Source organism: Corvus cornix, chromosome 2 (genome assembly GCF_000738735.6).
Source record: "Corvus cornix cornix isolate S_Up_H32 chromosome 2, ASM73873v5, whole genome shotgun sequence".
NCBI lineage: Eukaryota > Metazoa > Chordata > Aves > Passeriformes > Corvidae > Corvus > Corvus cornix.
In genome coordinates, this window is record NC_046333.1 from 225,972 (window position 1) to 250,217 (window position 24,246).

The 24,246-nt window shown below is 54.5% G+C and overlaps 1 protein-coding gene across 3 annotated transcripts in view; it reads right to left on the reverse strand.

The window, feature by feature from the left end:
* The window catches only part of AGAP3 (ArfGAP with GTPase domain, ankyrin repeat and PH domain 3), a 110,624-nt gene that overhangs the window by 18,692 nt on the left and 67,686 nt on the right, over window positions 1-24,246 (reverse strand). For all 3 annotated transcript variants that reach the window (XM_039550176.1, XM_039550177.1, XM_010391477.4), the window contains exons 10-12: window positions 22,105-22,209; window positions 17,325-17,493; window positions 934-1,107 (exon numbers count right to left, since the gene is read on the reverse strand). In XM_039550176.1, the coding sequence (XP_039406110.1) occupies window positions 934-1,107; window positions 17,325-17,493; window positions 22,105-22,209 (448 nt within the window). The remainder of the gene's footprint in view (window positions 1-933; window positions 1,108-17,324; window positions 17,494-22,104; window positions 22,210-24,246) is intronic.

The window sequence follows — 24,246 nt, forward strand, 5'->3', positions numbered from 1 at the left end:
CATCCCCGCTCAGCGCTGCGCCCTTCCGCTCCCCTCGCCCGCGCTGCCCCATCAGCAGTAACAGTCTGATTAATTCGCTTCCAGCAGGGAGCTGATGGGGCCAATGATGGAGCCGCTGCATCAGGCGCGCTGAAATTGATAGTTTTTCACAGTTACAAATGAGGAGCCTCCTCAGCTGCAAATGGCGCCCGCACAGTCGGACTCCGGTAATGATCATAAAGAGGCTCCTTTAAACTGCGAAAGCCCCTGGGAGCGGGCGGGGGGGCGGCTGCCGCGCTAATGAGAACTACAAGGGGCGAGCAGGCATGGAAATGGCTCCTCCACTCTTGATGTGCATTTAACTGCTTTTTTAGTGCGGCGGCAGAGCCAGGAACGAAGGAGTGATGAATGCAGCACAAAAGCATTTATTTTCCAATTCGGCAAAGTGGCTACGTTGGGAAATGTATGAATTATTTTAATTCACTCAACTGTCCTGAAACATCACTGAGAGCGAGTGAGCGTGGGGGGAGGGGGCGGGCCGTGCTCAGTGTGCGCTCCAGAGACAGGAATCACTCCTATTCCTTCAACTGCCCCGAAATCTCGGAGATGGGGGTGCCCACAAGGTGCAGTGATGGGGGAAAGCAGTGGTACCCCAGCATGGTGAGCTCAGAGCAAGATCAGAGCACAGGGCTTGGAGCCATCCTGCTGCAGAGCAGTGTCCCTTGGCTGGAGCTTCTCCATGCCTTGCAGGACAGCTTCTTCCCCGGCTGGGACACTGCCAGCTGACCCTTACCCTTACTGGACAGCCCCAACGAGGCCCAGAGGCTGTGTCTGACATGCACGAGCAAAGTCTGGGCTCACAATCACAGGGCAGAGCTCAGAACTGCCCCATTGCCGAAATGATCCCCCCTACCTGCCGCGGTTGAGGGGAGAAGGGCCAGAAGGGCTACTCACAGGGGTTGGGGCAGCTGCCGGGGATCGCCACGGCCTCGTTCCACTGGTCTGCGCTGGAGACAGAGTAGGAGCGCTGGTGCATCCCGTCCGGCTTGGAGCTGAAGCCCACGAGGTTGATGCCACTGATGGAGCGCTCCGAGTGCAGGGAGGTGCTGCTGGTCGAGTGGGGAGCACCTGCAAGAGAGAGGAACTCAGCACGGACTGACTGTTGCCTGGAGGCACGGTGGGAGAAGGCAAAGCTGTCCCGTACCTGATGCCACATTCCCTGGGTGGCTCCACATGAGGACAAGCTCTCTCTGGCTCTCCTCTCCCAAGGCATGCTGGTGCATCACCCCAAAGGTGCTAACAGAAGAGCCCAGCACACCCCACTTCCCAGAGGAACCCCCACCTTAGTGGGTTTCAGTGTAGCACCCCGGGAGGCACAGCTGGGGATTCTGGCACGCAGCTTCCCCACAGCTGGAGTTCACAGTCATGATTTTCACTACAGCCTCTGGCACCTGGGCAAACCCAAACCCACCCCACAACCAGCATACCCACCCTCATCTCTCAATTTCACTTTCTTGTGTGTCCCTGGCAGGAAATCCAGCCATGCTGGGGGCACTGGGAGAGCGTGAGATCACATGGAGGGTGTCAAAGGAACAAGCAGAGGAACAGATGTCAGTAAGGTAGGGATGGCAGGTGGGAGTTCCTTTTCCCACTAGCTCAAAACCTGCTGCGACTAAGCCCAGGAACCTGAACCCCCAGGAGAGGAGTGCTTTTGGGACTAGAGGCTGTCACAGAGGACAAGATCACTCAGTGATGCAAAATGGGTGAAGTGTTTTTGGATTACAGGAAACCCAAAATGTCCAGAATAGCGAACAAAATGGTTCTGACAGGGAGCACACACCCTCCTGTTCAGTCTGCAGGCAATCTGCCATGAAGGAGGACACTGGCCCGAGGGATGCCACTGCACCTGCCCGCCACCAGCCCTCTCTCATGCTCCCCTCAGGCCATTTGGCTCCAGCCACTGCAGAGCAAGTGCTCTGGGAGCTCAGGGGTGAGAGAAAGGGCCCCATCCCTGCTCCAAAGCTACGTCTCCTCCTTCCCTGCCTGGAGGCACAGACACTGAGCTGCAACTCTCACTGCAGCCCACCTGGCCATGGCCCAGGGCAGGACCACAGAACAGCTCCAGATGCCACACACCCACAGCTCCAGCCCCGCTGAACAGACCCCTCTGCAGGCATCACAAAGCTGGGCTGCGAGGAACTGAGCCGTGGGTCCGACAGGACTGGTACAAGTGGGAGCCTTCCACAGCAGCAAATGGACACCTGTGGAAGCAGGTCCCCAGCGGGAGCCAGGACAGCTCACCTGCGTCTTCCTGTGTGAAACCAGATTCACTCAGCTCTCCTGGATTCCAGCATGGCCGAGGTGGAAGGAAGCTCTGGCATCACCCTGTACAGCCCCGGCTCAAGCAGGGCCCCCCAGAGCCAGTGGCCCTGGGCTGTTTCTGTTGAGTTTGGAGTATCTCTAAGGAGGGTGATGACACAACCTCCCTGGGCAACCTATCCCTGTGCTGGGCCACACTCTACAAAGAGCAGAGCCCCACAAAATCTCACGTGAAGCCCCGGAGTTTGTACGTAAGTGTATGTTTCTGTCCCTGCTGTTTGCATGAAAACCCAAGGGATGCTATTCAGATGTGCCCAAGCATAGCCAGGGGCCAGGGCTGCTGAGTGCCTGACAGGACAGCTCAAGAGCCCAAATACCCCCTCCAAAGGCAAGTGCTGAACAGAGGGGTGATGTGGCCACCAGACCTGCACCAGGCATGCCTGCCACCCACCACTGCCACCACCCCTTCAGGGCCAGCATGGCAGGTACCTCCCACCCTCCTCTTCCCTATACTCATCCTGGACCAAAAATCCCCTTTCCCTGCAGTGTTGTGCAGGGATCACCTGCGAGCCTCGCCTGCAGATCCCGCCTGCCAGCAGTGCCGATGGAGGGCTTGCTGGGACACAGTGCCCTGCACCCTGAGCTGCCAGGACCCTGCACCCCAAACTGCCAGGACCCTGGTGCCCTGCATCCCAAACTGCCAGGACCCTGCACCCCAAACTGCCAGGACCCTGGTGCCTGCACCCTGTGCTGCCAGGACCCTGACCCCATGTTGCCCGGACCTTGCAGAGCCCCCCACGTTGCCTGCCTCCAGCCTGCCTGCTGCATGTTCCCCCTCCCTCCCCTTGTTCAGCGCCACAGAAACACGTGTAAAACCATGACACTGACTTTGCCTCTAATTAGCCCTTAATTTACAAGACACACTCGGAAGGGTAATTAGCTGGCGCTCTGCTCCTGACTGCTGCATCCATCTCCTCTCTGCCTCCTCGTGGGAGGGAGCCTGCTGCTGCTGGAGCAGGGACAACGCTGCTCTCCTGGGACCGGAATGAGCTTGGTCCTGGGAATGGTGCTGCTGGGCTGGGATGGGATGGGATGGGATGGGATGGGATGGGATGGGATGGGATGCTCAGTGTCTGCCAGCCCCAAGCCCCAAGCCCCCAGCCCTGGCTATGGCTACAGCCACGGAGCAGAGGAAGGTGAGGAAGGGAGAGCAGAAACAGATGGCCTGAGAGAAGCTTCTCCTGCAGAGGGGAAAGTCCTGCAGGGCCCTAGGGAGCACAGATCTGCCCCCTGCACCCCCACCCAGCCACACCAGGAGCCCCAGCCTGCCAGGACATGCCTTTCATCACACCTCCGAAGAGCAGCACAGGCTGCCACAAATGCCCAATGTTTCATTCTGAAAGAACGAACAGCTTCCATCGGCCTCTGCAGCCCTTCCAAGCTCCCTGCACCTCACTCCAGCTGCCTGGAGGCACCCAGCTGTGGGGGAATGCCCTCACAGCCCAGCCACTTGCTCGCTCACAAGACCTCGTGCTGTGCAACTCGGGTTTGTCTGAGGGAGCTGCTGGGTGGCCCCAGCAAGGCCAGAGCTCTCAGGAATTGCATCCCTTTGAAAGTGACACTGTGGCAGCTGCTGGATATGTTCCCTGTAAATTGGGCAAGTGACAGGTGACATGTAAATACTACCTGCCTCTGAGCCAACACCTGCAGGAACTAAACCCCTAAACCGCTGACAGTTCCCCAAGTCCCTCTCCCAGTCACTGCTTCCTCAACTCCCTCAAAAGAGACTCACATGGCTCCGTGATGCCTTTTCAGTACAGCCCAACTGATGAGGTGCACTGGATGGAAAATGACCTAAAACCAGAATGGCCTTTTCCCAGGCATGACATGTGGCAGCCCCGATGCTTCGGTGAAACACCTGGATCAGAGCAAACTGGGAATTCTTCATTAAGGTGGTGCTGCCCAGGGAACAGGATAAAGGTGAGTTAGCCAAAAGGGCACCACTGGTCAGGAAGGAGGTAATTTGCAGAATCACTTGAGGATCTTTTTAGCATCTCTTTAATATTTTCAAGAGCAATTTGGCAAAATAATACACAATGTCTGGTGAAACTTCCTGGCGACATTATGCTGGATGCTGCTACCAGGCCCTTACAGTGTGAAGGAAACCAGCTTTGGCAGAGGGAATGGGCCATGCTGACTTTTAAAGAGGCACCAGCTGGAGAGCAGTTTTGGGATCCCCCGGGATTATGGCCAAGTACAGGACAGGTCTTTCCTCTGGAGTGCCAGGCCCTGCTCCTTCACAGGCAGAGGGATGCTGCTGTTGCAGCACGGTGCAGAGGGACTGTCAGTGTGGCTCAAGATGGTGATGGAGGTGCTCCAGGATGGGTGAGGACACCCTGCCATGGAGCAAACCCTGTTTTCTCTGGTAGTGCAGAGGCCAACAGCACGGTGCAGGTTAATGCTATTCACTGTCTGTCAAACAGTGTCCCAAGGAGTCATCATCACTCTGCCCCTCAACCACTTGTTGCCAACACATCATCATTTATTCCAAATAAAAACCAGGATTTTTGTGAGTCACCTTAGTGTACTGGCTCCCCAGTGCCTGGCTGAAGCCCGCAGCTGAACATGTCTCAAAGCCTCCCCAAAATCTGTGGCTACTCAGGACCCTGAGCTGGACTGGAACGCAGCTCCAGCTAGTGGGAAACTTCTCTACTCCCAGAAACCAACTGGTTCTTGAAGGGAGGTGAGAGCCAAGGAGCCTGGTAGAGCTGCCTGCCTGTGAAAACCCTGCTGGGGAGGACATAACTCCCCCCCGCCCCGTCAGTGGCCTGGCAGCTGCCGTGGCAGGAAGGCAGTCATCCCGGGATGACCCTGTGGCTGCTGTTCCCAGACCCAGCTGTGCCCCAGAGCCAGTCCAGAGTCGAGAGTCTCTCAGGTTGGGTCTCTAAATGAAGCACTGCATGCTGTTACCTGGACATTGTTGGGTCCTTCCTCCTGAACAATTCCCATGAGTCCAGAACGTATGGGCTGGCTCCCACCAACCAGGAGCCCCAGGATGGAGAGGTGAACCTGTGCGTTCTCCTTGGGAGCTGGCCACCATGCTGAGCACCCATACCATTCCCAGGCACGGTGGGGCACGTTCTGGAGTGACAGATGGACAGGTGTTCTTCCCAGCTCTGCCAACAGTGAACGTTTGCACGGAATCACTGATCCGAACTGTGGGCGACCGAGGCTTCCCAGCCCAGCTCTGTAGCAGGGCCATTAGGATCTGCCAGCTTGCACACAGCAGGAGCCATTGCCTTGCACTGGGCCTCGCAGATGCTCTGACACAGGGAATCTCCCTCCTTTCTCAGCGCTGCCCTTGCAGAGCATGGTTTTGGACATGTGCACATGCTAAGTAACTACGTGACACCCCAGCTCCTACCAAAGCTGACCTGCATGGGTTACAAACCATCAGAACAAAAAACTCCGCATGGTGCCAGTGTCTCTGGGACGACTGAGAGCCTGGGCTGGCTGTGGCAGCAGGATGGGGAGGGCTGGCCATGACACTTCCCATTCCCCAGCCAAAGCTCCAGTACACACAAGATGAGCCAGTGCTTCTCCAGCCAACAAACCAGCTCACCTCTGGTTTAGAGGGCGACCGACCCCACGTACAGCGTCACAGGACCCTACAGACTGGAGAAGCGTGGGAATGGGTACCTCAGGGATGCTGCCCCCAAAATCCTGCACTGAGCGCACATCACCAGCCCAGGAACTGCAGGCAGCTGCAGCCACTCTGTCTGTCTCCACCCTGAGCTCTGCCTGCTCCAAGTCCCCACACAGAGCAGAGCCCATGGTGCTGGCTGAGGCACCCCATGTCCACCTACCGAGCAGCTCCATGGCCAAGGAAAGCCATGCAATGAAGAGGCAGATTCGTGGAAGAGCAATGGCAGACCTGGAGCCAGGGAGTGGCCAAAGGAGCCCTTGGACTGCCCAAGCTTTGCTGCTCAGCACAAAGTTACATCACAGGTCTGCCCCTATGTCACTCCTGCCTGAACAACGATGGAACTGTCAGAAAATCTGATCCTGACTTGAATATTGCTGGTGCCAGAGAGATCACAGTGACGCAGGCTAAGTGGTTCCAGTGGTTAATTGCCTTCACTGCTGAAATCTGGGCCTTACTTCTGGCCTGAGTTGTCTTCCTTCTGCCACTGTCACTGGATCCTGGTACATTTTATCTGATAAAGAGCTCTCTCACCAAATTTCTGTTCCTATACAGGTATTTACAGATGGTGTTGAAATTACCTCTTAACCTTTTCTCCAATAAGCTAAATATATTGAGCTCATCAGATCTTCCTATAAGGTGATTCTGAGAGCACTTCCTGGTTTTTACAGTCTTTCCTGTCCATCATTTTTCCTCTCCTGTGAACACAGGAATCTATTAATCTGAGCCCTGTGCAAGTCCTCTCCACCCCAAAACTGACTGTTGCCACCCATACATGAAAAAGACCTTGACCACATCTTCTACAACTCCTGTAAATAATTCAGCCTTGCTGATTCCAGCATGTCCACATCTCCTACCTGCTGTTTAATTCGCTGCCTAATTACAGCTGGAATATGAAGAATTCATCATTCTGTGCTGAGATACATCATCTTGCCTCTTCCCAAGCACCAATACAAGTGTTCACTGAACACTTCGCTTTTTTTCCTTATTAACTGTTCTATTATTCCCATACAGTAATGAAGGAATGCCAGGGTTAGGATTCATTAGTTCCTAATAAACTTGAAAAAAACCCTTTCACTGTCTGTAACTCCACTGGTTCCTGTTCTGCATCCCCTCGTGCAGCCATGGCAGTGCAGGCTCCTGTGCCAGCCAAGGTGGAAGGTGAGCTGGGAAATGAGCGCCCAGTACCAGATCCATCACTTTTATTTGTATGTTATGTGGAAACCCCGTGGAATATGTAAAAAGTTGAGGATTAGGGACTTGGTGAGCAGTGACTGATCTCATGACTCACAGGCTGAACAACTGTCACGGGGTGAAGCAGCTGCCCAAGCAGCCGCTCACCCAGCACTGGGCAAAGATGAGTCCTTGGCATGGAATAGTGGTGAAGGAGACCACACTGCACATCCACACCAGGCTGCAGAGACCAAGACAGAGAGAGCACCAGGGAGGACACGGGAGCTGCCCTGTGCTCAGCACCTGGAGCAGGAACTGAGACACAGGAGTTGAGTTTTTGCCAAGTAAAGCACTTGTGAGAGCGATGAAAGAGAGGTTTTCCTCTGGGAGAAGGGAACAGAGGTGAAGTGACAGATTTGGGTAGATGTCCCCAAAATGGGAAGCTCTCCATGGGGCGGGTGTCTCTGTCAGCTGGGACACCCCTGTCCCCACAGAGAAGGAGATGGGAGGTCCTCCCCAGCAGCTATGCTGTCCTGGTGCTCTTACTTCATCAGTGACTTTGTTCCTAAACTCCTCACCACCATCGTTTCTCAAATGTTATTCAACTTCCTCCCTACACCTGGCAGGCATGGAGCACGATCCGGGGCAGCCTAAGGAGCCCGCAGCCCAGAGCAAATGGAGACACAACCCTTTGTGTGGCTGCAGCCACAGTGAGTCTGGGAACACAAGGAGCTGGAATCCTTCCCATAAAGCCAGGAGGGTCACTTTGAAGGCTGCTCACAATTAATCACTCGTGGCGGATGTTGGGCCAGGAGCGCTGGCACGGCTCTGAACGGCAGCGGGGCCCTCCACCGCGGCTCCAGCTGGCTGTGCCGGGCCACACCAGTGCCACCAGCCTCCAACTGGCTGCGGCTTCCAGCTCCTGCTCAGCACTTACCCATTACTTTATCATGTTGCCGTTAATTTTATCACTTTTTATACACACACAGATACAGCTGCACAAACCACAGCAGCACCATGCAGCCAGCTCCCTCCACCTGGCCCTGCCCCTTCTCACTATCGGGACAGAGAGTGAGCAGTTCACGTCTCCTCTCCACCGAGACTGACATACTTTTAAGCAGTACAACCTTCCTTTTAACTTTCTGGTATCCAGTAAAATATTCTTTAAAAACTCCTAATTACGCTTCACTTTTTTTTCCCTGTTTAAGTTCCTTCTCCCAAAAGATCTGGCACGTAATTGCTTCCAGCTTGGTGAAATTGGCTTGGATACATTTTTGTATGCATGTGTCGGTGCATGTGTGTGTTTAATACTCCATTTCTGATCTGAATTTTGTTCTGCCTGAACACCAGCACAACACAACCAGGTTACTTTTATGCAAGACACTACTGAACTTAGTCTGGTGATTGGCTGAAGTGGGGGTAACAGCGGCATTCTCCTTGGGAGCTGCTCTGCTGTTTGGAACCAGAATTCAGAAAGTCCACAGGAGCTTTACTGCAACTTGATAAAGTCCTTCAGGGACTTTACTACATTAATGTAATTTACTGTCCAACATGTTACAAAGGATTACCTCAGAAAACCAAGGTGCTGGGAATGAGCGGCAGGAGCGGATGAAGGCAGCATGGTCTGTGCTCCAGATCCCTCTCCTGGTCTGTTACTGTGAATAGAGGTGTCACTTACGGTCCCTGCAGAAACCTGGAATCACAAGCTGCAGAAAACGTGCAAGTAACGCTGTCTAAAACACAACCCGGAACAGATGCTGTGCAGCAGCCCCCCTGAGATCCCTGTGGTGGCAGTGGGAGATGGACACTCATGACAGGCAGCACCGACATGGATCCCCGTTTGCATGCACAGGTGGAGCAGGAACCTGGGTCTGAGACAGAACTGCAGGAGGGAAGGAAGCAGAGCCAGAACTTTCTGGGTTTGCTGAGGAGTGTGGACCTGGACCAGCACTGCAGTGACTGATGGAGAACAGCTCCTGCTTCCAGATCCCAAGTGCAACTGGGAAAGGGCCATTTGGGGGATGCTGGAATTGTTGCATTTTTCTACATAACTGTGGTTTCTAAAGCCATTCACTCATACCAGGCTTTATCCACCCCTGCCTGCTTTGTCCACAGAGGCTGCTTGGTGTGCAGCAGCACAACTTCCTGGGGTGCACAAATCCAAGGGGATGGAACAAGCCCTGCTCTGTTTGGAGAACAGGATGGCCCTGTCCCTTGCCTGCTAGTGATGAGCTTTTCCATGTTCCTCTGGGACACCTCCCTGCCCAGCAGCAGAATGCAGACCCCAGGCAAAGGCCTTGTGTGCTGATGGCAGAGGAAGGTCCAGACGGACTCACCACTGGAGCCACTGCCTGCGGTCAGGGATGAGCTGGGGCTGTGTGACAGCAAAGAGTAGGACTTTGTGGCCTGTAACAACTCGCTCCCTGGCCCCTCTCCCTCCTGCAGCACAAGCCTGGGTTGTATGGATGAGAAAGCTTGGTTTGCTGGAGAAGGCTCTCAGTCCACCTTGGAGAACACCAGCCACCCCTCCAGCCCAGCCCTCCCTGGCAGCACCAGCAAGTTACTTACACTGAGATTTTCACAGGTGGCCACTAATTACACCCTTGTAGCTTATCCAGGTGCCCCATGCAAGGCACCCTGAGCAAAATGTTCCAGGATGCTGAAAGCTACAGCTGCAGCCCCCGAGGCCTGGCTATCTGGCCCATGCCCACCTGGCTGCCCTGTGCCCACCTGGCTGCCCTGGACACCTTGGCCAGCCCTGGGCAGGACTCTGATCATCATGGCACTGCTGCCTTGTGGTTCTTCCTCCCTGCTTCTCTACTCCTCCCTTTCTCCAAGGCCTTTTCCCTGCTCAGTCCTGCACTGCATGGCTCCTTAGTGATCTGGTAAGGAATAAGTGTATCGGCTCTCAGTAATTATCTCTAATTAGGGTTAGTGGTTATACTGTTGGGTTGGAGAAAATCAGTCTCTGTTTTCCACCGGGGAGGACAGGGAGAGCTGGGGTGTGGAGGGAGGAAGCACCAGCAGCTCCCTATGTGCTCCAATCCCTTCCATGAACCTTTCCCTGCCTGCACAGCTCTGGAGCTGCCTGTTTCATGAGCAGGAGCCATGTACGAGCTGTGTCTGTGAGGTGGCTGTCAGAACATGGCCTCACTCTGTCACCAGTCTGGACAAGGTGGGGACAGTCCACCCTGGCAGGAGAGCTGAGTCAGGGCTGGTGGCACAGCATGGCCAGACACTCTGGGCAATTTTGTATGCATGTGTCCGGGCACTTCCACAGGACAGGGCTGCAGGGGCTCATGGCCTGTGTGGAGGCACAATGCAGTGCTGGAGCTGCAGAGGCTCCCCAAAACAGCAGCACAGAGCAGAGCCCTGAGGACATCCTACATCTCCTCTGGGCATAGGGTTCACCCAGCAATGGGGCAGGGACTCCTTCCACTAGTCCAGGCTTCTCCAAGCCCCATCCAACCAGGCCTTGGACACTTCCAGGATAGGGCAGCCACAGCTCACGAGTGTCAGCAACTGAAAGGGCCTCAGAGCCGAGTATTTCCTTTGGGGACATGGGATCCAACCCACACACCGCTGCAAAAACCCCAGAACTACCATTCAAGTGACTTACACCAACCCTTGCCCAAACCAGCCTCTAACAATGTGCTCCTGTTCCGTGTGCCTGGGGCAGACTGAGCTCTGAATGACAGGAATGGTGAAAAGGCCTAAAAACCAGCCAAATTATTGAGAGAGAAAAAGCAATTCTTGGGCTCCAAACTGGGGGAACACAGTTAGCAGGTGCTTCCAACACTTTTGGCTTCACCTTCTCTTTGCCTCAGTATTCCTTCTTTAGAAAGAAATAACAGCTGAGATAATCAGGTTACAATGCCTGGAAATACGAAATTCATCCTCACTCTAGCATATCCTAGCAAATAAAACCTTGAGCTGATCCAGCAGAATCTCGGCCCTCCAGCTTTGTGTCCATCACTAGAACCAGGCACCAAGGATTGCTGGTCCTGTCCTGCCTTGTGTCATCCCACCTGGCTGGCACCACACTCCTCCTCTTCCCATGGAATCCTGACAATTTCTAGCTTCCACGCAATGCAAAACTTTAAACCAACAGCTCAAGGCTCACATTTGGATTCATCCTCCACCTTCAGACATGCAGATAAACATTCGTAAGAGGTTACTGTATGACTGTAATGGTGAATGTATAATATTTATAATATAAATATGAATTTGCAGTATTTTATACATGATTCATGATGCAAAATATTAATTACAGATAAATTTTAGTAAATCTCTCATCTCAGCTTCATCTTCAGACTACAAACAACCCTTTAACATATTATTGGGAAGGGCAGAAGTCTCACATAGAGGAATAGACAGACCCTCACCCTCTTCCTTTCAGATCGGCAATCCCATGTCCAAGTTACAGAATCCCAGACTGGCTTGGGTCAGAAGCGACCTCGAAGATCTTCCAGCCCCTGCCCTGGCCCTTGGCTGAACAGCAGTGACTAACATTGGACTTTTACAGTCAGACTCAACAGAAAGCCAAGTGAGCGAGCCGAAATCACAGCTGGAGGGAGGGAGGGTGCATCCCCACAGCTGGCACCGACCCAGCTGCGCATGGGCACTGCCCCCACCCCGGTGCCAAGGAGTCCAGCAGGCTGAGGGGGAGGCACTGGTGGCCCTGCTCTGGCTTTCATTCTGCTGCCCAGCTCACAGGGACCACAATAAAGAGCACAGTGGACAGGATCCTGCCTCCGAGCAGAACACACCGAAATGACACGTGGCAGCCATGGATTTAAGAGCAGGAGCCACACACTGTGCGTGGAACAGAGCAGCCATGGGACTACAGGCAAATCCCAGGGACAACAAAATCCATCCAGCTAACCTGCAAAGTGTGGAGCACAGGAGTAACTTGGGATGTTCCTGGACACATGCCAGGGCAGGGTGATCGGAGCTGCTGGGCAGGGGGGAAGCAAAAGCAACTTTGTTTCAGAAGCGGGAGCTGACCTTTCCCTCCTGAGTCCCCAAATTTCCCTTCTTTCCTAGGAGATTAATGACCCTGCTCTGACCTGAAGAATCTGTTGTGCAGCCACAACCAGGAGAAAGGCAGGAGATGATCCACCAGCCTCCTGTCTGCCATGACCTGCGCCACCCTGCTCTCACTGCTCTTCTTCCCTCAATGTCATTGTCCCCCACGGCGAGCAGCGGTGTGCCAGGGAAACAGGTTTTCCCTTTTCTTTGTTAATTCTTCCCTCATTACATTTGAAATTCCACAATCAGTGTGCACTGTAATTGTCGAATTTGATGCTAATGATTAATGAATTAAACATGGATCCATCAATTAGTCCTCGGAGAATAATTCTGCATAAAGCAGCGGATAATGTAATTACAGTAACAAAGATAATGAGATGTTAACATCGACGGAGCCCGACGTGACATGATCACAGCAGGCTCAGCAACCCCGGCCTGGGGGAGCCAATCCCTCACTCTGCAGAGGCAGAGCATCGGGGGGCATGGGCCTGGCGGGGGGGGACCCTGCCACTGCGGTGCTCGCCCAGCACCGGCACCGGCACCACGCTCTCCATCCGCCTGCCTTGTGCAAATGCTCCCGGCCATCGGCTCCAGAAGCCACAACAGAGCTGTCAGGCGTCACCATGAACCCAGCAAAGATCCCGAGCTGCCTGAAGACCCAGCACCATCCCCTGCCATCCCGAAGTTTGGAGGGGCTGAGGCCAGCACAGGCTCCCTCCCACCACCCCGCCCGGCACAGAAACCCCGGGACAGGTGCGCTGCCACACTCAGTGCACCGAGGGCTCCCCAGCCTGTGCTGCGGAGCCAAGAGTTGGTGCCAGCACACAGAACTCAGCCCAGGGACAGCTGGACTCTCGTCACTTCAGAGCAAACAGGAGCATCAACCAAGCCCTGCATGCCAAGCAGTGCCTCCCACCAACACACACTCTGGAAAATGCTTTCCCTGGAGGAGATGCAGGGGTGATGCTGCAGAAGCAGGAGGACTCACACTGGCACTGGCCCCGACACACGTGCCAGACCATGCAGACTGTTCCTCGGGCTGAAAGGAACTGACCAGCGGCAGCCCCCACCTAAAACCCTCCAGAGCTCGAGCTCACACCTCCGTGCCAAGTCCAACTGGCCCGGCCCGCTCAGCGTCGCCTGCGCTGAGGACGTGGCTGCCATCCGCTCGGCAGCACACCCCATGGAAGACTCATGGTCCTCAGCAAGCTGGAGAATCCCCCATGAGCCCCCCAGAGTGGAGCAGAACTTTCCCCTTTAGCCTGCTCCCTTCACTCTGTGCTCTGGCTCCCCCACGTTTGTTTCCTTCAGTCCCATCTCTGTCTGCTGCTGGAAACACCTCCAATCGCTGCCTGCAACCACAACCATCTCCGCACTGCTGCAGCCTCTTCCTTCACTTCTCTTCACTTCCCACTCCAAGGCAGGCTTCCTAGTGTTCAGCTCTCCTCAGCATCCTCTGACACCACTGAGCTGCGATGCAGTGCCAGCTCGTGTGCTCCGCGCATGGCTGTGGTATGTGCCATGTACGAACCTGCAAAGGTGTCACGGTTCCAGTACCTCCCTGCCCATCTCCCCTTTGCTAACACTTTGGAGCAGGTCCCTACAAACCTCTGTGAAGCAAGAACCCAGGGCTCAGCTGGGCTGAGGTTAGGCTCTTGCGCTGACTGTGTCTGTTGTGTCACCATCTGTCCTCCCACTGAAGTCCCTTTTCATCCCATCTGCACTTTGATACGAGCTGCCCTCGTTCCTCGAGCCAGAAACATGCGATGCAGCACAGCACAAGGGTAGGTGAGCCTGATGAACCATAGCAAGGATGCACCTGGGGGACTGTGAGGAAGAGGGCAAGAGAAGTAACATTCCAGCGGGAAGAGGAACAGCAGGGATTTGAAGGAGACACCTGACCCAGCAGTGCCACACCTCTAGTGAACACCCGCCTTCAGGCCATAGCACCTGTGAGCTCTGGCTCATCCCCTTCCTGCCCTCTCCAGCCCAACCACTGCAGCTCCATCTCCTCATGGGCAGGGACACCATCCAGCAGACCAGGTTGCTCCAGCCAGTGTCTTGTCTGAGACAACTGGCCTAGGACACTTCCAGCAATGGGGCAGCCACAGCTTCTCGGGCCACCCTGTGCCAGGGCCTCCCCACCCTCACAGGGAAGAACTTCCTAATATCCAATATAAACCTCCCCTCCTTCAGTATAACATCATTCCCCCTTGTCCCATCACTCCAGGCCCTTGTCCAAAGTCCCTCTCCAGCTTCAAGCACTGGAAGGGCTCCAAGGCCTTCCCCAGAGCCTTCTCTTCTCCAGGTTAACACCTCCAGCTCTCTCAGCCTATCTCCACAGGAGAGGGGCTCCAGCCCTTGGAGCATCTCCATGGCCTCCTCTGGACAACAGGAACTCATCCAACCTAAAATAAACCCAAGTTTAACTACAGTAAAGTTGCCTTCTTGAATGGTTTAAATACTGGCACAATCATGACTGAGCTCAGAGCCCCCACTGGTTTCACAAACACAAGTCCCTACCTCATTCCTACTGTATTTAGCTTGAAGCTGTCTATACCTGCTTTGGAGTTATTTTGAATCCTCACCAGAGCACCACATCCAAGTATTTCATCCACATACAGGGCAAGGTGAGACTTCTTTTTTTTTCTTCTCCCCTCTGTCCCTGGTCTTTCCTCACCCCAGGTAAGGACTGTGTGTGTGGTGGACATCAGCCAGCACACTCACCTTTGCAGAACTCAGGTCACAGAGGAACCACAGACATTTGCTCTGAACTCTAATCACCGGCCACCTGGTTTTGCCCAGAGACTCCTGGGGCAAGACAGCAAATCCCCTATGTCTCCACACTTTGTGTCCTCTGAAGATTAACTTGTGACTGGCAAAGAAGTGCAGACTTTGAAGTGCTTCCTCTCCAGTCCCCAAAACACGTGTCAGATGAGAGATACCCAGTGGATCCAGTAACAGTCTCACCCACAGCCCCAAAGGTGGCAAAACTGTGAGGTCGCTGCTAATTTGAAGCCAGGCATATTCTCCATCAGCCCCAAATCCAGCCCTGGGCATTGCTCAGGAATAAGAGCACATCACCGCAGAGGGTTTGTGCCCCATCAGTGCATTTTGTGACTGCATCCACTGCTATTGGGCTTGGAGGCATCAGAGCGAGATGAAAAAATTCCTAAGAAAAGCCTTTACTGATTGTGTACCAGGAGGAAAACCTTTCTGACACTGCAGACACAGCCTGAACCAAGACAAGACACACAACATGTGCTTAAAGCTGTTGTCCTAGTGCAGAGCCCTGCATGGACACACACACAGCACTGTTCTGCTCAAGGGCCCAAGGGCAGACAGCCAGCAGGGGATCCCAAATCCACAGACCCTACATGGGAACGACCATCGTAGCATAAGGTCCCACCCCCTGCACACACACACACAGCAACACCCACAAGCTGGACCAGAGCACGTCTTGTGAAAAGAAAACTGGTCTCATTTTAAAGGTTTCAGGCAGCGCTAAGTCCAACTGCTCTCCAGATAAACTTTTCCAACATTCATTTCCCCCCTGCTGGGACACTGCATCTCCTCTCCCGTGTAAACTGCTCCAAGTCCAGCCCCCACACACTGTGTCTGCTCCAGCTCTGTCGCCCCGACTGAAAGGTCTCCTGCTGTACTCACTCCTTGGCACTGGTTTTCCAGCAGGAGTCATCAGTAATCCAGGCACATCCCAACCCGCTCCTGCGAGCCCAACAGCACTGAGAGGACTGCTGAAGTAGGATATGGGGTTACGTGAGCAGTTGGTTTGACATCAGCATAAGCTCCTCTGTGGTTTGAATCCTTCCCGCAGCTCTGATATCTCTGCTAAGTCAGAACTCAGACAAGGCACCTCTGACATGCAGGCAGAGAAGTGTCCCTGTCCAGAATCAGGAACTGTCCCCACCCTGGGGCACACTGAGTGTGGGTGGTGGTGGTGGTGAAAGAGTGTCAGTGTACAGGGGAGAACCATGGCAAGGAACAGGCAGAGCTCGCAGCCCTGGTCAGAACAGACAGTTTATCCACAGACGACGTCCGACTTGACAGGAACAGCAGTTTGGGTTTGGGAGGGCTCATTATGTCCTCCTTGGCACCATGTGAGCAGAGATGTTACTGTGCCTCATTCCCCGTGTGTGTGTGTGTGATGCCAAGGACTGCACACTCACCCCAGCTGCATCCCACCTCCCCTCAGCCCCGGGACACTCTGAAGCGCGGTGCTGACAGCACCCCGACCACGGGACAGAGCAGGAACGAACAAGATGGGGATGTGCCAGCCCAAGCTCACTCTCAGTGGCAGTACTGGATTTGGAAGGATTTCTGTGATCAGCAGCACCACCAGCACTCCCTCAGCATCCCAAACAGAGTGTTTTCCATAACCTGTGCACCAGACTGTGCCAACCGCTAGCTGGGAAGAAGGCAGGTGGAAACTGCCCACCCTGGCCAAGGACACCAGCCCCAAGGACACAGTGAAGGCCCTGGGAAATGTGGGCAGGAAGGCCCCAAGTTCAACAGTTTCCCCAGGCAGGGTGAGAACCTCCTCTGGCAGCTGCAGCAAGGAGGAGCATGGCAGGAACTCTGTGAGAGGCTGGGGGGCAGCCAGCCTCGCCTCACCACACTCTGGGGCAACTGCCCCTCTTCAGTGTGCAGAGAGAGTGATGATCCCAAACCAGATCTTCACCATTTCTCCAGGGGAAAGTGAGGAGCAAATAGGGTGCCAAAACCAGAAAGAAACAGTCAGGAACCAAGAGCCACCCTAGTTGGGATTTCCTTTGATTTATGGAGCAGCAGCTTCCACCATGAGTAGCAGCTCACCAGCCTCAACACTTTCCTCGGGGTGAGGAAATTCCTCAGGGATTCACACTGCCAGTTAAACCCTTTGACATTCTTCTGTCCTGGACACCCATCAGCACAAAATCCTACCAGCAGCTTACCTGGGACCTGCACAGAAATGCTAAGGGCCACCGAGGGGACTCCCCGAGGGTGGTAAAAGCAGGACATGTCAGAAGGGGTTCTGTTCTCAGCTCAGCAAAGCCCAGGGCTGCAGACACACTGCAGGAGGGACGGCCTCTGCCTCTGTGCCACCCACACCAGCTCTTACCTGTGCCTCCTGCCAGCTGGGAGCTGCTCCGCTCCTTGGCCAGCCCGTTGGCTTTGGGGCTGGCGCTGGGCGCTGCTGCCGTCGTGGCCCTGGGGAGCCGCTTGCCCGGGACCTTCACCGTAGTTCTCAGCAGATCAATCTCCTTCCCATGGATGTTCTGCATGTAGTCCTGGAGCAGAGAGGTACAAGGGTGGAGATCAGCCCTGCCCCAGCCACACACGCTCAGTTCCCCCATGCTCAGGATCAGCACTAAGCCCTGTCAGATGCCAGGACAAGCCCATTTGGGAAAGCATGGCTGGGGATCAGAGATCAGATGGAGCCAAAGGGCACGCAGGTGGCCAGCAGTTCCTTCTCCCTATCATCCCTTGTTTAATCTCAGCACTCAGCTGCAACAGCTAATAATATAATAAATATCATATCATATCAGTATAAGCAATGGGACACCTAGAAATTCCCTCTCAGGTCTCAGCTGGGATAAGAAAAACCCAAACCAACAGAACTCAGGTAACTCCCTTGCTCATTCACTTGCAGAACTTCCTATTATTCAAAACTTGGTGCTTCCACCATTTCCTCTGGTACACAATTTATTATACAACCAAAACCCCATGTGCAGACTGTAACTATCACTCTGCCCTGTCTCCCAAGAGCATCTCAGCTTTCAGTCAGAATGAGGATGCAGACTTCCAATCTCTCCCGAGCATTGTGTCCCTTTCTGTGCCTCCCATCCCTCCCTGCTCCATGGGACACCATGGTTCTTCCCCAGCCCTCTCTGTTGAGGCCAACTCCTCCTCAGGCTTGTGCCCTCAGAAGGGGAAGACCCAATCAGCGTTAGAGAGGGGAACTGCTGGTCAGATCCTGAGGGAGCAGGGACCAACACTGGAGCTCAAGGCTCTGGGAGAACAGGGAGGTGGGGACACCATCCCTGTGCTGCCATCAGGAGAGGAGCCAGAGCTGTCCAGGGTGAGCTTGTGGCTGCTGCAGGGAGCTTGGGTTTACTCCAGTTCATAAGGAGGTCACCAAAAAGATTAACTCAGAGATGGTCCCTGTCTGCTTCCATATCCAAGAAGATAAAGACATGAACAAGCTCAGTTCAGGAGCAACAATCCTCTCATCCTGGACCCAAAACCAGGTGAGAGGGCCTGCACAGGCCATGCTCTGTGCTCTCAGGTGACTATTTGCAAGGGTCATAGTCTCCCAACAGCACCTTCATGCCCTGGTCTGAACTCCTTTCTCTCCACTGACCCCCATGCAGGCATCCTGTCCTCACAGCACACCCTCCTATGCTCCCAGGGGCCAGGCAGCCTGGCCTCAGCCCTTGGCACTCACCATCCAGTGCCCTGGGTGACTCTGAGACCACCAACCTAAGCAAACACCACACCAACTTGCTCCCAGCTGGGTGCAGACCTGGTGACAGCCCTGGGCAGGGACCCTCAGAGGGGCTGGAGGATTTTCCCTCACTCAGCACAACTGCCGCGGTCGCCGGCTGCCTGCCGGAGCGAGCGGTCACTGGCGCTCGGCTTTTATTACCCACCATAAAACAGCAATTTCTTCCCAAGCCTCCTCGCTAATTACCCAGCCAGTTCTCTCATTTCATTTTATTACTGGAATTAACAACGAGTTCAAAGCGTGGAAAGCTATTAAGATGTGTGATTAAGCCACATTCAATTAGTTTCTACAAACAATTTAATTGATGTTGCAGATAGAATTAACAGAAGGTGATTGTGTGAATGGCTCCACTGGCTGCAAAATGGGAGCTGCTTCCCTGGTTCTGTGCAGTGAGGCCGGCGAGCCTGGGCTCAGCCACGCACCTTCCCGCAGCAGAATTCTCTCCAAGGCTTTGGGGAAGTGATGGGAAACTGCACCAGGCTCTTCACACAACTTGCTCTTTTCCTGTCACTGAACACACTCACAGAAAGGTAAAAATATAGATGCAACAAGGAAAGCCCTGCTGAATCCAGGGATCAGGCCCCCAGCACTCCTGCCTCCAGTTCCAGGCATCCCGCTTGTCCCTGAAACCACCAACGGCTCTGGTGCAGAGGCAGAGGTGGCACCTCAGGGCAGGAACCCACCGACTGCCCCACGTTCCCAAGCATGAGTCTGGGCTGGTGGTCAAGACAGATTTGTTTCCATCAGGAAAGCAATTCCAGGGCCAGGGCCAGCTCACCAGCACACGCTTCACCAGCCTGTGACTGCAAACCTGGAGTTTACGCGTGACTCCTGCTGAGGAAACTTTCAAGTTGGGCTGGAGGTGCCACGATCCAGACCCAGAAATAGGCTTGAGTGATGAACTCCCAAAAACAGATGAAGAGCTCCACCAGGAAGCTTTGCTCGGTAAAATCAGCACTGCCAGAGCCAGGCCCTGACCTCCATCCAATGGGGCATAGACACATCCTGGCCAGATGCGCACTGGAGGAGAAAGAAATTAGGGCTGTTGACCTCTGGGGTCCTGACACCCATCCCAGGAGGGACAGGGAGAGAATGCAACAGAGGTGGAAGAGAAGACAAGCCAGGAACTGCCCTGACTCGTGCCAAGGAACAGCCACTGGGACAGAGAAAGAGCACAAAAATGCCCTGGGGCATTGAACATCCTGATGGACAGGGAAGACTCTCTCTCTGCAAGGCTCAGCCTGCCCCCAGGGACCCCTTTGCTGCACCCAGAATTCTGCCATCCCCCAGATACATGGCAGCACACACAGGGAAGAAGCTGGGTCTTCCCATAGCAAGAACTGGATGCTGCACGTCCCCTTGGCTGACACTCTGTGGTTTGTCCCAGCCCACAGCTCCCCTCACCAGCCAGCCTGGGCTCTGCTGCCATGCTGAAGTGGTAGCAGAGTATGCGCCCAACCTCAGGAGCACAGGTTTGTTCCAACCCTAACGTGCTCTGCTTGTGTCATCCTGTGAAAGGACATGGGAGCTTTGCCTTGCCCACAGGGCCCAAATCCACCACAGCACCTCCTGATTCACTCTGGAAGGTGGGGAGGAGCAGATACAACAGGACATCCTCCTCTGGACTACCTCCTCCTCCTGCTTGTCCCTGCATCTATCCCTTCAAGCAGGTCGTACACCAGGCACCGGGGGGGAAAGGGAGGCAGAGAGGCTTTTCTGATCCCACCAGCATGCTGCCAAAACTGCAGTACACAATGGGGCACGCTGGCGGGTGCCAGGGTCCGTTCCCCAGTTCTTAGGCAGGCAATGCCACGGGGAGCACGCAGAACCCCAGCCTTGCAGCAGACAGGCTGGGCAGCCCCACGCTCTGTGCCCACGTGTAATCCACCCTCGCTGTAGGTAAACACATCAGGCGATACAGCTGCTATCTCAGGTGCAAGGTTCAGAGCTCCCCGTGGAAACTGGGCAGGAGAGGCCCAGCGCATACCATCCTCAGCAACGGGCTGTGGATCATCACTGGCACCAGCTGGAAGCAAACCAGATTTTTCTCAGGGCAACACAGTAATGAAATGAAACACTGATGTGCAGGAAGGAAAGGGAGTGGCATCAATCTCAATCACCCTCTGAGGAAGGAATGGTGAAAAAAGGAGAGAAACCTGGTGTGTGGCAGCAGCAGTGTCTGAGAGTGGCTAAACAACAGCCCAGAAATTGCTTTGCCTCTACAGCTGATGGTAACAACAGTCCATGGTGGAAATATGATAAAGCCATATGCACAGGTGAGCACACATGCAGAGATGGCAGCAGCAGCCACTCCTCCTGGTTTGGGGCTCCAAAAAAACGGGGGTTACAAAGTCAGAGAACTGCAGACCACAGCATAGTATCGGGATTGAGGACTACAAGAAAAAGCTCCAACAAATTAGAGAAAGGAAATGCAATGGCTGGGTCTCCAGTTCAAGGACAGGAGGGTCCAGGGGCTCCAGAGCTGGATAACTCAGCATGGCAAACCCTGGAGTGAGGGTGCAGAGTTAGCAATGAGGAGAAAGACTCTGAGGCTCAGGGCACTCCAATACCACACATCTGAGGAGACTGGGGACAGACTGAGGGCCTGGGAATACTCACAAGAGCTGCAGCAACTTGTTCTTCTCCTTGCAGCCCCCTCAACCACCCTGTGCCCCCCAGCCACTGCCTGTCTGTCTGTCCTGTGGCAGTACATCCTAGGCAGAGGTGCTGGGCCTGTGTCACAGGTGTGTCTGTCCGTGGCTGCTGCCGCAGCAGCAAACTGTGCTCAAGAGGGAATAGGGAAGAAGCCATTAGCCCCACAGTGGGGAGGCGACAGAGATGGATGGGGCGGCAGCTGCATGCCTGAGCCAAGCAGCGAGAAGTATCAGAGCTGCACTGACGGCAGCTCAGCTTGGCAGGCTCCGCACAGGCACCTCATCTCCATTACCCAACACCTAGCAGCCAGGAAAATTATTCCACACCCAAATGGCACCATCAGATATAGCTGCAAAGAGCTCTCTGCCTGCTCCTCATCCAGCTGCAGCGTAGGCCCCACTTTAATGGACTAAGCAGGTAAACAGGAGAGAACTGTAGCTCCCCAGTGTAATCCTGCACAGAGCCTGTTTCCACCAGCCTAGCACTGAACAAACAGCCTGCAGGAGAGAGAGTCTCCTCCAGACCCTGGTAAAAACCAGGTTTGCTGAAAATGCTGCCTTGGAGGTGGCCAACACCGAACTCCTGCACAGGGCAGAGCCCAGAACTTCCATCTGCTACCAAACTCCTCCCCAGCCCCTCTCTGCCATGATGGCTGCTGCAAGAGCACCCGCAGCAGCAGCCACAGCATGAAGGACACTGCTCTGTCCCACCCTGCTCCTCCACTCAGCCCAGTACTCACGTGCAGGCTGGGGTGGTAGGTGAGGACCCCATTGTCACACAGCGTCACGTACTTCTTCTTCCACTCCTTATTGAGGGACTTGCCGCTGCGTTTGAGGAGAATGCCCTAAAAGAGAGGAGTCAAGAGTCTCAGATGGTGTTTGGTCCAGGCACCTCATGCTCTGCTCCAGCACTGCCCCTTGGAGACTGGTCTTTGAGAAGAAACGATGAGCAGACTCAAGAAAACATCTTCTAGGTCTGCTTTCCCACAGCATTTCCCTGGGCTGCACCCTTTCCTCACCAACCCCTCAGTCCCCACAGACAGCCCCCTCCCTTTCAGGGATAAGGATCTCCACAAGTCAATGCCAATGTCCAGGTCCTCTGAGGGACCCATCCCATCCCCTGGTGTCCCAAACCACTCCCTCTGAGAAATGCCGAAGGGCAGTGCCCACACAGGGCAGGGGCCAACCTCACTACCACGGACACAGATTGCTCCCAGACCTTCTCCCACCACCCAAAGCACAGAGGCATAGTCAAGGCAGGGAAAACTGAGGACAAGCAGGGGCCGATTGAGAAACCACACTCCAAATACAGGTCTCCCAAGGGATGCACATTGTCTCGCCTGCTTGTGATCCTGAGAGCTGTCAAACACAGTAGGGACACATCGCAGGAAGGAGTGCAGGTCCTGGGCAGTTGAGTTAGGGTGATCCCCTTTTCTCATCAGGATTTTACATGAGACCTACCCTGTTGTCTCTGGCACAACACGCTCCCAGAGCCAGGAAATGATTGCACTCGCATGTGCTGCACTCCCTCTTCCCAGAGTAACCCAGAACTAACTCCATTGATCTGAACCAAGGCTCAGAGCACGGACCTTCCTCATCCTCTCCCCATCCATTTCTGCCTCCTCAGGAAATCTGCCTCCAGCAGCAACTCATCATGTACCAGGTAAGGACAGAAGTGGAGAGGGAGAAGGAAGCTGGGGCAAGACACCAGGTGCAAGGGCTCTGGAGCAGGGAGAGGACATCAAGCATTCTGTCGGCAGGGAGGGAAGGACAGCATGGGGGGACAAAATTAGGAATGAGTCTGGGAAAAAGCTGGATCTACCAACTGTCGGGCCTGGGCCCTCCGAAAGTGCTGTCTGGACAGACACCCAGACTGCCTGTTCCTAATGTGGCAAAAATCTGGGCCCCAGGCCAGCCCCTCCTCAAAAACCTGGGCAGAAAGTCTCAGCCCTGCCAGCCTCGGCATATTTGGGGGCCCCATCCCAGTGCCGGGAGACTGAGCTGCTGTGCCTGCATGGTGCAAAGGCCCAGCACAAAGTGGTGGGGCTTGGCACATGCAGGGGGACAACGCTGCCAGACGTGACCGTGAAATCAGCAATAAATGGTGCAGAACAGGCAGAAGTGCCCCGTGACCACTCCAGCTCGGTGCTCAGGCAGCACACAGCGGGAAAAGGATTTGCCTCCTGCACGTGCAGGGACGAGGCAGCAAAACAGAGTGGCTAGGGCAAAGCTGTGTGTGAGCAGGATCAGATCCCTCCCTTGTCAGGATCGAATCCCTTGCCAGGATCTGATACCTTGCCCTCAAGAGCTCAAAGGAAATGAGCTGAAGAACTCACTCAGTAGTAGTCAGAAGTTGCTGATGGGAACATGGCACGGAATGTGGCAGCTGACCGACAGTTCCTGCTCTGCCAAGTTCTGCCAGGGGACAAGCAACGACCCTTGGAATCATGGCTGGATGCTCACACCAAGCAAATCTATGGAAAAGCTATGGCAAAGAGTGATCAGCGAAGAACAAGAGGAGAGGAGAGCAGCCAGTGTCAGCCAGTGCAAACAGGACATTAGAGAGGCCTGGTTCTACCTTGGGTAAAACACAGTATCTGATGGCAGGAGTGACTGTGCTGACAAATGCTTTTAGCTTTCTGTCAGGTCTTTAACTGAGCAGCAATGCCCTTAAACACCAGCTGTACAAAGTCCATAGAGCCAGTAATGGATGGAATGAGAACTAGTCAAGTGCAAGCTCACAAAACATATCCATGTCTGAGAACGAGTGTGGTTATAAATGGCAAACCTGTGTCCAACAGGACTTACAGAGGTCCAGCCAACCTGCATCTGACTCAGACTAGTTCATCAATGTCTTGCTTAAATAAACTCCAAGAAAACAT